General features: G+C 46.5%; 1 protein-coding gene across 4 annotated transcripts in view; it reads left to right on the plus strand.

Moving 5' to 3' along the window:
- The window catches only part of LOC124048393 (liprin-alpha-3-like), a 46106-nt gene that overhangs the window by 16471 nt on the left and 16689 nt on the right, over positions 1–12946 (plus strand). For 3 of the 4 annotated variants that reach the window (XM_046369141.1, XM_046369140.1, XM_046369139.1), the window contains exons 15-18: positions 564–667; positions 1100–1286; positions 1802–1995; positions 6198–6444. In XM_046369141.1, the coding sequence (XP_046225097.1) occupies positions 564–667; positions 1100–1286; positions 1802–1995; positions 6198–6444 (732 nt within the window). The remainder of the gene's footprint in view (positions 1–563; positions 668–1099; positions 1287–1801; positions 1996–6197; positions 6445–12946) is intronic. The other variant, XM_046369142.1, reaches the window with a different exon arrangement.

The raw sequence follows: 12946 nt of genomic DNA on the forward strand, positions 1-12946 counted from the left end.
ACGGTATCATAAAACAGTATGAATTTAGATCATACAAGGGACCAAACGTACCTTAAATTGAGGCGATTTTTACATTTTTTTAGTTAAGTGCCTGCACCTGCTGTCTTTCATATCCAAATGTTTCATTTTCCTGCAAGAACCCCCACCAACTAAGGAGGTTCCCCGATGAACCCCTCCTCCTATGGGGTTCATGGAAGAACCTTTTGGGGGCAATCGTCAGTGCCAAGAACCCTAAGGTTCTTCGAAGAACGTTGAGGATCTTTGAAGAACCCTTGTTGAACCACTTCATTTCCTCTTTATCATCGCAAGGGTTCATGTGTTTCGCTGCAAGAACCGGAGACCAGTCACACTGCTCTGCACCGACAACAGTGGTTTGAGACCTAGACATTTGGGATCAATTAGTTCTGTCTGTTCTTTAGTTATTCTTGCCTGCTTCCGTATCCGTGCTTTGTTATGTTCTTTTAATAGGGCAATAGATGCATGCAAAAAAAGGTTGAAACTTTTCTTTTCCTGGAATATTATGCCATCCTGTACCCTACTCTGCTCCCGTCTCTCTCTCCTAGGACCAGCTCATAGCTGAGCTGGAGAGGATTCAGCTGGAGCTGGATCAACTGAGGGGCAGGCCTGGCTCTTCCTATTCCAGGTTAGCCTCAATGGAGCTTCAAGGGTATTTATAAATACTTTTAAAACATTTTTTTAGAAACGCATCAAATTAACACATTTGTTCTCTCTTTCGAGGGAAAACTAACACTTTACCCTTCGTAAAATAGACTTTCTAAATGTTTTTTCAAAAATATTTAGCAAAGAGACGAACAGGACAAAGAGTTGATTTTAAGTTTAGGTTGTTATTCTCACTTTCTGTCACTTGATGTAGAATTCGATTTTTTTCTAATGTAGTGAATGTAACGAATAAATAATTGTTGTGATTAAGGATCAAATGTCACAATAACTCAATTTGTTTGAATATTTGAAATATTTTTTTCATTCAAAAAGTTCATTTTATTCAGGAAATGGCGGCAATACATTTTTAAAAAAGAAGCGCTATAATGAATAAAGCAATTTTATTTTCTCATCTCATAAAATCTCACAAACTCTGTAGGACGAGCAACGTGAGCTCACTTCCCTCCACCCTTTTTCGAAGATCTCTTCCAGGGAGTGCCTCAGAGCTCCGTTACCCCCAGGGTGGTGGCTCCCTCCCAGCCGGCTACGGCAGCTCCTCCAGTGGCGTGGTGGTCCGGAGGGCACACCGCGGCCGATGGGCTCCCCCCAGGGATGACAGCAACAAGGTGAGGATCTCATCGACTACCTACAGGACTGTAGCTCCCTGGTGGCCTGGTTCCATACTGTAAGGGCTATAGCCAACCTGCGAAAAGAAAACAAAAGAAATGGTGCAAACTTATGGCTCCAATGCAAAAAATATATATAAATACCAACGTTTCGACAGCGATGCTGTCTTCATCAGGGTTTCAACTCCTAACTCCTGTCCCACAACGTACAGTATAGAACCAGGCTAGCTCCCTGGGTGGTGCCTAATGTGTTTTCATTATTTGTGATTGACTTAAGTGACCTGTCACTCCTACATATGGGGGCCATTTTATTTGTGTTGTGACTTTATACGCGGGGATAAAAGTAGCTAGCAGCATTGCAAGTCATGTTGGACTGCCTGTAGGAAAAACATGACGAGGCAACCTTTCATTTAATCATCTCTACTTTTTCCCCTTTCGCTTAATTCTTTCATACTTCCTTTCTTTCTGTCTCCCTCCTCTCTCTTGTTTCTCTCTCCTCCCCGGTCTCTCGACAGTATGGAGAGTGGGACAGTGGCAACATGCTGGGTCCCGGGTTCGAGGGGGGAGTCGAGGGGGGCTGCTCAGATGACGAGGACGACAGGGAGACCCTGTTTGGTTCGGAGCTGCTCTCGCCCAGCGGACAGACGGACGTGCAGACCCTTGCCATCATGCTGCAGGAGCAACTGGAGGCCATCAACAAGGAGATCAAGTAAGTATTCAGCTACACCGCAAACAGGAATGATGGGTTTTTGAGGTCTGAAGACACCTACAAATGCCTCAGAAATACCAAAGAAGATTTGTGAGGCGGTAAAGAAAAGTAGTGTACGCCACTCCAGGTTCAAACCAGAGCCTGGGGAGCTCTGCCTAACCAGTCAATCACACTACTCTCTCACTTGAGTATCTTAACGAGTTATTTTCTGACAATCTAATCTTGTAGCTTTGGCAAGGATGTGTGTGTTTCCCATCCCAGTTCACTCCTCGCCCTGCAGGTTTTTACAGACGTCTCCCCACCCTATTCCTGCAACCCTTCTAGTTTAGTGTACCTGCACGCACAACCCATATGGAATTCTGGGTCGCTGGTAGCGTCTGGAACTGCCGATCTACGGCCAATAAGGCTGAGTTCATCTCGGCCCACGTTGCCCTTCAGTCCCGACACTTTTTGTCCCCGACTGTGACATGGGTTTCCCCAGAGAACACTGCGACTCCAGCTGCTCTCACGTCGTCAACGTGTTCTCTCATAGTTTGAGGGCATCTGGTCGTCAGGGTGGTGGCACAGGGCTACTCATTTCTGCTAAGTGGAGATTTTCTCTTCCTCTCTCATCTGTCTATCCTCTCATTTGAATTCCATGCTGTCACTGTCACTTGTCCACTCAAGCTTAACATTGTTGTCATCTATCGCCCACCAGGTGCCCTTGGAGAGTTCCTCAATGAGATTGACACCTTGATAAGCTCCTTACCCGACGATGGCTCACCACTCATTGTAATGGGTGACATTAACCTCCCGACGCCTCACTTCAGTTTATTTCTTTCCACTCCTGTCCTCTTTTGACCTCACCCTTTCCGGCCACCTCTCACTCACAAGGCAGGCAATACGCTTGACCTCATCTTCACTAGAGGCTGTTCTCTTACTGATCTCGCTGCAACCCCCCCTCCTCACCCACCATATCTCTGATCACGACTTTATTTCCTCCAACCCTACCCACTCAGCCCTTACCCAGATGGTCATCACTGCGTGCTTACAGAACAGGGCTTCGGGCAGCTGAGTGGAAATGGAGTAAAATTAAACTTCCGAAGGACCTATCATCCTCCCAACTCCCTCCTCTCTACCTTCTCTTCCTCTGTATCCGCTGCTAAAGCCACTTTCTAACACTCTACATTTCAAGCATCTGCACCCAACCCTGGGAAACTCTTCTCCACTTTCTCCTTCCTCCTCAATCTTCCACCTCCTTTCCCTCCACTTTCTCGTCCCTCCTTCATCTTCCACCCTCCTGCCTCTCTGCGAACGACTTTGAAAAAAAGGCTGACGACATCCGCTCCCCCACACACAGAACTGCGAATAATGATGTCCGGCCGCCTGACAAAGTTAGTCAAAGCTGACTCTCTATCCTCTGTTCTCATCCTCCTATATCTATCCTCTGTTATCCATAAGAGTCTCCTCTCCCCTCTCAGGGTTGGGCGTCTCAGGCTCTGCACACTCCTGGATTGCATCCTACCTGGCAGGTTGCTCCTATCAGTTGGCATGGAGAGGAACTACATCTGCACCACATGGTCTCACTACTGGAGTCCCCCAGGGCTATGGTCTAGGCCCTCTCCTCTTTACACTGTCACTCGGCTCTGTCATTTACTCACATGGTCTCTCCTATCATTGCTATGAGGATGATACTCAATTACTTTCCGCCTTCCCCCTTCTGACAACCAGGTGGCGACACGCATCTATGTGTGCCTGGCAGACACCTCAGCTTAGAATTCGGTCCACCACCTTAAGCTCAACCCTGACAAAACAGAGCTGCTCTTCCTCCCAGGAAAGGCAAACCCGCTCCAAGACCTGTCCCTCACATTGGACACCTCCACAGGTTTCCCCTCCAAGAGTGCAAAGGGACTTGGTATGACCTTGGACAACACCCTTGTCATTCTCTGCAAACATCATAGCATTGACTCGCTTCTCCTCACACTCCACTGGCTTCCAGTCGAAGCTCGCATCATCTTCAAGACCCTGGTGCTTGCCTACGGAGCAGCAGGGGGAACTGCACCTCCTTACCTTCAGGCTCTGCTCAAACCCTATATCCCAATTCAAGCACTTCGTTCCGCCACTTCTGTTCGCTTGGCCCTCCCACCCCTCGGGTAGGGCAGCTCCCTCTCAGCCCAGTCAAAGCTCCTCTGTCGTGGCACACATTTTTAAAACCAAAAATCACTTCTCTTTTCCCAATAGCACTGACTTTGCTGATAAATACTTTGGTCAGGGAAAATGTACTTGACACGATTGTGATGTGTTGTTGTCTCACCTAGCTATCTTAAGATGAATGCATTAATTGTAAGTTGCTCTGGATAAGAGCATCTGCTAAATGACTAAAATGTAAATGTGAATATAGACATAGCTACAAAAACAATACGAGTTCCTAGAATAGGTGGATGCTCACACTGCTCCCCCAGTGAAGAAGATGAGACTGATATTTATTATGGACAACTTTTTCAATTATTGTTTTATTGTTCATCTCATTATTTTTCTTTGCCAATGCCAACTTTGCCAATGAAGATAAAATACACAATAGTGTTCAATCCTTGTTGACAATGCCACTGTAAGGTAGGCCCATAGTACAGATTAGCATTACTGCACTCGAGGAACGGGCTGTGGCGAAAGTTCAGAGTTCTAGGAGAGTCGCGTCAAGGCCACCCACAACGTCCTCATAAGAACTGCAAGACAGAACTGGTGACAGTTTGACGTCTGAATCACTGAATAACTCTGTCTGTCAGTCTATATTAAATCATCAGGAACAATAGCGAAGTGAAGGACTAAACCAAATCAAAATAGGGGGTGCCACAACAACGGGACATAATTACAATCTAGAACCCAAACTAGAACCCAAACTCAATCTAGAACCCAAACTAGAACCCAAACTCAATCTAGAACCCAAACTAGAACCCAAACTCAATCTAGAACCCAAACTCGCTCCACTAGTCAAGAACACACAAGCACACACACACCAGTAATTCTACCACCATCTACCAGTAAGCTACCACAGCCATTCCTGGCCTCGTCTTCCTCAATTATGTTCGCCTCCACACTTCAACACACACAACGTTTGGACAAGCTCACCAGATTCCCAGTCATCGATGGACCCTGTCGAACTCCCAGTGAGCGTGGTACACGTGCCCACCATCTGCTTCTTTCCATCTGCTTCTTTCCGTCTGCCTCTCGTCCGTGCTTGCTTCGTCACCGGTTCTGTTAGACTGGTAGCTAACTGGCTGTGGCTGTTGCGGTAGCGTTTGATGCTGTAACGAGTGCGGGAGGAGGGAGAGAGAAAGGTGTATCCTTCCCTCGTTACAAGGGGATCCAAGCAGGTGCGCCCGTTCAGATAATCAGAGGCAACCTAACACGAGTTCGGTTCACACAGCAAAGGGGCCGGTTAACAGCATGAGATTAACACATTGTATACAAATCACAATAAACCCCTTTTGCCACATATGAAATACCTTCTGTTCCCATTCAATGGGTGATCCTGAGGTCAATTCCACATACAAAAACACATATCTAAAATTGACCTCTGCCTTTGCTGTGTCCAAACCAGGAGTGAATACCGCAGATACAGAAAGAAAGACTCACACCTCCTATGCTTTACTCAATCCAGAGGTTTATTCCACAAGCATATTATTAAGGTGTCCACATCACCAACAAACTATCATGGTCCAAACACACCAAGACAGTTGTGAAGAGGGCACAACAAAACTTTACAAATGACCTCGACTAACCTTTTCCCCGGCACATTGACTCGGTACCGGTACCCCCTGTATATAGCCTCGTTATTGTTATGTCATTTTTATTGTGTTACTTTTTGGTGAGATGATTTTTTTTTTAAATCACTTGGTTTATATAGTAAATATTTTCTTACATTCACAGTAAGGTTGTATTCGGCGCATGTGACAAATACAATTTGATTTGATTTGATTTTGATACCACAAACATTTATTCCTCATCTCATTGTGGCTATCCTCAGTTTAGGAGTAAAATGATAAACGTGAGTTATGTTCACTCTTTTTGTACCCTCTCCTCTCCTTAACTCCTCTCGCTCTGTTTTCTCCCTCTCGCTTCTCCTTTCCTTACTTTTCCACTGACCTCCACTTGCTTCCTCCGTCTCATCTCTCTTCCTCTCCTCCCCTTTCTCTTTTACTCTCTCTTTCCCCATCTCCTCTCAGGCTGATCCAGGAGGAGAAGGAGAGCACTGAGCTGAGGGCGGAGGAGATCGAGAGCCGGGTGAGCAGCGTGGCCCTGGACTCCTCTCCTCTCCCCCCCTCCTCACTAGGTGGGGGCAGGGACAGCGTGGGGAGGGGCTACATGACCCCCTCCCTCACCTCCTCCACCCTGGCCTCCCCTTCACCCCCCAGCTCTGGACATTCCACTCCCCGACTGCCACATTCCCCTGCCAGAGAATCAGACAGACAGGTACAGTACCTTACGGCTGTGGCTATCTGTGATTGGAAGCATCTTGCATTTCAATGTATGTCTTCGTGGTTGTGGCAACCCAACGAGTAAGGCTAATTGAAAACTGGTTGAGATGGTGCTGACGGAGATGGTCGACTTGAGAACAAGATGGATGAGCTTCGTTTTTTGAGTTTCCTACCAATGGGACGTGAAAAGTTGCAATATTCTATCCTTTTCAGAAATTTGGCTGACGGGTGATATGGACATAAAATTCAAGTGTTTCTCCATACCTCATTGTGCCTAGACAGCAGACTCAGGCAAAACCAAAGGGGGAGGGGTGTTCCTCCTTGTAAACAACAACTGGTGTGCTGCTTCAAGCTTTTGCTCACCTGAACTAGAATACCTTATAATAAATTGCGTACCTTTTTATCTACCAAGAGAGTTTTCATCTATAATCATCACTGCTGTCGACATTTCACCACAAAATGAGAATGGCACTAAGCAGGCACTCAACGAGCATACAAAGCCCTCCCTTGCCCTCCCTTTGGAAAATCAGACCATGGCTCCATCCTCCTGCTTCCTGTTTACAAGCAAAAACTCAAACAGGAAGTACGAGTGACATGCTCAGTACAGAAGTGGTTCGACGAATCAGATGCTAAGCTACAAGACGGCTTCACTAGCACAGACTGGAATATGTTCAGGGATTCATCCGATAGCATTTAGGAGTTTACCACATCAATAAGTGCAGCTTCATAAATAAGTGCATCAACGACATCGTCCCCACAGCAACCGTACATATGTATCCTAACCAGAATCCATGAATTACAGGCAGTATCCTCGCTGGGCTAAATGCTAGAGCTATACATTTTCAAGGAACAATACACAGACATGAACACTCTCTCTCAAACATGGAAAAAAATCAATATAGGACTAAGATAGAATCGTACTACACTGGCTAAGATGCTTGTCGGATCTGGAAGGGTTTGCGGACTATTGTGGACAACAAAGGGAAATCCAGCCGTGAGTTGCCCAGTGACGCAAACCTCCCATTCGAGCTGAATGCCTTCTATACTCGCTTTGAGGCAAACAACACTGAGCCAAGAATGAGCACCCGTGCTGTACCGGACAACTGTGTGATCTTTCTCTCCTTGGCAGATGTGTGTAAGACTTTTAAACAGATTAACACTCGCAAGGCTGCTGGGCCAGACGGAATACCAGGGCTCATTCTCAGAGCATACACAGACCAGCTGGCAAGTGTCTTCACGGACATTTTTAAAACATCTCCTTGTCCCAGTCTGTAATCCCAACATGTTTCAAACAGACCACCATTGTCTCTGTTCCTAAGAACTCAATGGCAACCCTCCTAAATGACTATTGTCCTGTAGCACTCACATCTGTAACCATGAAATGCTTTGAAAGGCTGGTCACATCAACACCATCATCCCAGATACCTCCTGTACTCCCTGTTCACCCACGACCGTGTGGCCACGCATGCCTGCAACACCATCAACAAGTTTTCTGAAGACACAACGGTAGTAGGCCTGATCACCGTCGGCGATTAGACAGCCTATAGGAAGAGGGTCAGAGACCTGGCAGTGTGGTGCCAGGACAACAACCTCTCCGTCAACATCGACAAGACAAAAGAGCTGATTGTGGACTACAGGAAACAGAGGGGTGAGCACACCCCTTCCACATCGACAGGGCTGTGGTGGAGCGGGTCAAGAGCTTCAAGTTCCCCGGTGTCCATATCACTAGGGACTTAACATGGTCCTGTCCCACCAGCACAGTCGTGACAAATGCACAACAGCGCCTTTTGGCAGTCCCCTCAGACCCTCAAAAAGTTTTACAGATGCACCATTGAGAGCATCTTGACTGGCTGCATCACCGCTTGGTATGAAAACGACACCGCCCTCAATCACAAGGCGCTACAAAGGTTGGTGCGAACATCTCAGTACATCACTGGGGTAGAGGAGTGGGTCCAGATGCAGAATTCGAAATAACGTCACGGGTCTGGGTTGGATTTGATATGATTGTTACGGGTCTCGGGTATGTGTAATTTTAATTGACTTGCCTGGAAGGGCCCATACAGATCCAAATGTGACTGCTGCAGTAGAGAGAGAGAGAAATGTTATTATTTATGCTGCTACTCTTGCTTTTCACAAGAGCGGAGCATGGCGCGTGTAGCTTGTGGTTGGCCAATCATGAGTCATCAAAGCAGTAGTAGGCTACAGTCATAGAGCCTTCCTCCGTGTGTGGTAAAAGTTGGATATCTAATCAATGGAAGCTGGAATTAAAATGATTTAAAATGACGTCTATGCAGAATGGATCTGGATGTCCTCGGGTCCATTTGGATCAGGTCGCTATATTTTAAAAAATGAATTTATGCATATTGGGTTCAAGTGGGAAAGCCCCAGGTCCATTTCGGAATGGGACCCATTAAAACCTCTACACTGGGGTCGAGCTCCCTGCCATCCAGGACCTATATACCAGGTGGTTTCAGAGGAAGGCCCCAAACATGTTTGTTTACAATGTTCATTCTGCTACTGCACGGCAAGCGTTAGCGGAACGCCAAGTCTGGGACAAAAAGGCACCTGAACAGCATCTACCCTCAAACAATAAGATTGCTGCACTGTTAATCAAATGGCTACCCGGACTATTGCGTTGACCCTTTACTCAGTACTTTGTTTAAGTACCTTTGGCAGCAATTACAGCCCTTGAGTCTTCTTCTGTATGGCGCTATATGCTTGGCACACCTGTATTTGGGGAGTTTCCATTCTTCTCTGCAGATCCTCTCAAGAACTGCCAGGTTGGATGGGGAGCATTGCTACACAGATATTTTCAGGTTTCTACAGAGATGTTAGATCGGGTTCAAGTCTGGACTCTGGGTGTGCCACTCAAGGGCATTCAGAGACTTGTCCCAAAGCCATTCCTGTGTTGTTTTGACTGTGTGCTTAGGGTCGTTGTCCTGTTGGAAGGTGAACCTTCGCCCCAGTCTGAGGATCTGAGCACTCTGGAGCAGATTTTCAAGGATCTCTCTTAATTCTGCTCCGTTCAACTTTCCCTTGATCCTGACTAGTCTCCCAGTCCCTGCTGCAGCATGATGCTGCCTTCAAAACCATGCTTCACCATAGGGATGGTGCCAGGTTTCCTCCAAATGTGATGCTTGGCATACAAGCAAAGAGTTCTATCTTGGTTTCATCAGACCAGAGAATCTTGTTTCTCATGGTCTGAGAGTCTTTAAGTGCCTTTTGGCAAAGTCCAAGCGGGCTGTCATGTGCCTTTTACTAAGGAGTGGCTTTCGTCTGGCCATTCTACCACAAAGGCCTGATTGGTGGAGTGCTGCAGAGAAGGTTGTCCTTCTGGAAGATTCTCCCATCTCCACAGAGGAACTCTGGAGCTCTGTCAGAAAGACCATCAGGTTCATGGTCACCTGCCTGACCAAGGCCCTTCTCAATTGCTCAGTTTGGCCTGGCGGCCATCCCTAGGAAGACTGTTGGTGTTTCCAAACTACTTAAATTTAAGAATGATGGAGGCCACTGTGTTCTTGGGGACCTTCAATGTAGCAAAAAAAAAAATGTGGTACCTTTCTCCAGATCTGTTCCTCGACACAATCCTGTCTCTACGGACAATTCCTTCGACCTCAGGGTTTGTTTTTTTCTCTGACATGCACTTTCAACTGTGGGACCTTATATAGACAAGTGTGAACCTCGGGCCTATTGAGTGGCGCAGTGCTCTAAGGCACTGCATCGCAGTGCTTGAAGCGTCACTACAGCCCCAGGTTCAATCCCAGGCTGATTCACAGCCGGGCATGACCGGGAAACCCATGAGGTGGCACACAATTGGCTCAGCGTCGTCCAGGTTAGGGGAGGGTTTGGCCGGCCGGGATTTCCTTGTCCTAACACGCTCTAGCAACTCCTTGTGGTGGTCCGGGCGTCTTTAAGCTGACTTTGGTCGCCAGTTGGATGATGTTTCCTCCGACACATTGGTACGGCTGGCTTCCGGGTTAAGTGAGCAGTGTGTCATGAAGCAGTCCAACTTGGTAGAGTCGTGTTTCAGAGAACGCATTGCTCTCGACATTCGCCTATCCTGAGTCGGTACAGGAGTTGCAGCGATGGGACAAGTGTTACGCGGAGCAGCACAGGGGAACCCAAGAGCAGACTCAGACCAGGAAACAGGAATGAATGAACCAAGAAATGAAATGAAATGAAATCCAAGGAAGTGATGGTGAGCTGAATCCAAATCAGGGTAGCAGGGTGGTGAGAGGAGACGGGTACCAGTCAGAGCGGCAAAACTGCAGCGAGAGGATAACAGCGTCAGGCAGGGAAACAGGCACAGCAGGGAAACTGGATCTTGAATAATCATAAAAGGCTAGAAGCATAATACTGACTGAGCAGAGATTATGATCTAGCAGAGTGGAAGTGGCAGGACTGAGTATTTGTAGAGGTCTTGATTATGGAACGGGTTGCAGCTGGTGGGGAACTGCTCTCACTCCAGCACACCTGTTTCCAACCACACACACAGAGAGAAAGGGAGAGGGAGAGGGAACTGGGGGAATGGCTGCAGGTCAATGAGACACTGGATGTCCACTAGGGGTGTGGCAGGAGCAGATGTGACAACAAGACTTTAACTACCAATTGGATATCATGAAAAATGGTTAAAAAAAAATGAATAATAATAATATATATATATACTATGCCTTGCAAAAGTATTCATCTCCTTGGTGTTTTTCCTATTTTGTTGAATTACAACCTATAATTTAAATATATTTTTATTTGGATTTCATGTAATGGACATACAAATAATAGTCCAAATTGGTGAAGTCAAATTAAAAAATAACTTGTTTAAATAAATTCTAAAAAATGAAAAACGGAAAAGTGGTGTGTGCATATATATTCATCCCTTTGCTATGAAGCCACTAAATAAGATCTGTTGCAACCAATTACTTTCAGAAGTCACATAATTTGTTAAATAAAGTCCACCTGTGTGCAATCTAAGTGTCACATGATCTGTCACATGATCTCAGTATATCTACACCTGTTCTGAAAGGTCCCAGGGTCTGCAATATAAGGGTTGGGTTCTAAAAAATATCTGAAACTTTGAACATCCCATGGACCACCATTAAATCCATTATAAAAAACATGGAAAGAATATGGCACCACAACAAACTTGCCAAGAGAGTCCCGCCCACCAAAACTCACTGACCAGGCAAGGAGGGCATTAATCAGAGAGACACTCGACCACTGCTACTCTAACTTCCACGATGCATACAAAGCCCTCCCCTGCCCTCCTTTTGGCAAATCCATCTTGTTGCTCCCCTCCTATAGGCAGAAACTAAAAACAGGAAGCACTCGTGCTTAGGGCTATCTAACGCTGGTCTGACCAATCGGATTCCACGCTTCAAGATGCTTCGATCACGTGGTCAGGGATATGTTCCAGGTAGCCTCAGACAATAACATTGATGTATACGGACTCTGTGATGTTGTACCCACTGTGACTATTAAAACCTTCCCTAACCAGAAATCATGGATTGATGGCAGCATTTGCGCAAAACTGAAAGCACGTACCACCACATTTAATCATGGCAAGGCGACTGGAAACATGACCAAATACAAACAGTGTAGTTATTCCCTCCGTAAGGCAATCGAACAAGCAAAGTGTGACTATAGAGACAAAGTGGAGTCGCAATTCAACGGCTCAAACACAAGACGCATGTGGCAGGGTCTACAGACAATCACGGATTACAAAAAAAAACTGCCCCGTCTCGGACATCGACGTCTTGCTCCTAGACAAATTAAACAACTTCTTTGCGTGCTTTGAGGACAATACAGTGCCACTGACACGGCCTGCTACCAAATACTGTGGTAGCTCTTCTTCTCCGTGGCCGGCGTGAGTAAAACATTTAAACGTGTTAACCCTCGCAAGGCTGCAGCCCCAGACGGCATCCCTAGCGGCATCCTCAGAGTATGCGCAGACCAGCTGGCTGGAGTGTTTATGGACATATTCAATCAATCCCTATTCCAGTCTGCTGTACACACATGCTTCAAGATGGAAACCATTGTTCCTGTTCCCAAGAAAGCTAAGGTAACTGAACTAAATTACTAAATTACTAAACGACGAGACAGCCTACAGGGAGGAAGTGAGGGCCCTCGGAGTGTGATGTCAGAAAAATAACCTCTCACTCAATGTCAGCAAAACAAAAAAGATGATCGTGGACTTCAGGAAACAGCAAAGGCAGTGCCCCCCTATCCACATCGACAGGACTGCAGTGAAGAAGGTGGAAAGTTTTAAGATCCTAGGTGTACATATCACCGACAAACTGAAATGGTCCACGCACACAGACAGTGTTGTGAAGATGATGAAAAAATGTGGCTTGTCACCGAAAACCCTCACTAACTTTTACAGGTGCACAATTGAGAGCATCCTGTCGGGCTGTATCACCGCCTGGTACGGCACAACCACAGTGCTCTCCAGAGGGTGGTGCGGTCTGCACAATACATCACAGGGGGCAAACTACCTGCCCTCC

This window comes from Oncorhynchus gorbuscha, linkage group LG11, assembly GCF_021184085.1.
Source record: "Oncorhynchus gorbuscha isolate QuinsamMale2020 ecotype Even-year linkage group LG11, OgorEven_v1.0, whole genome shotgun sequence".
NCBI classification, from domain to species: domain Eukaryota; kingdom Metazoa; phylum Chordata; class Actinopteri; order Salmoniformes; family Salmonidae; genus Oncorhynchus; species Oncorhynchus gorbuscha.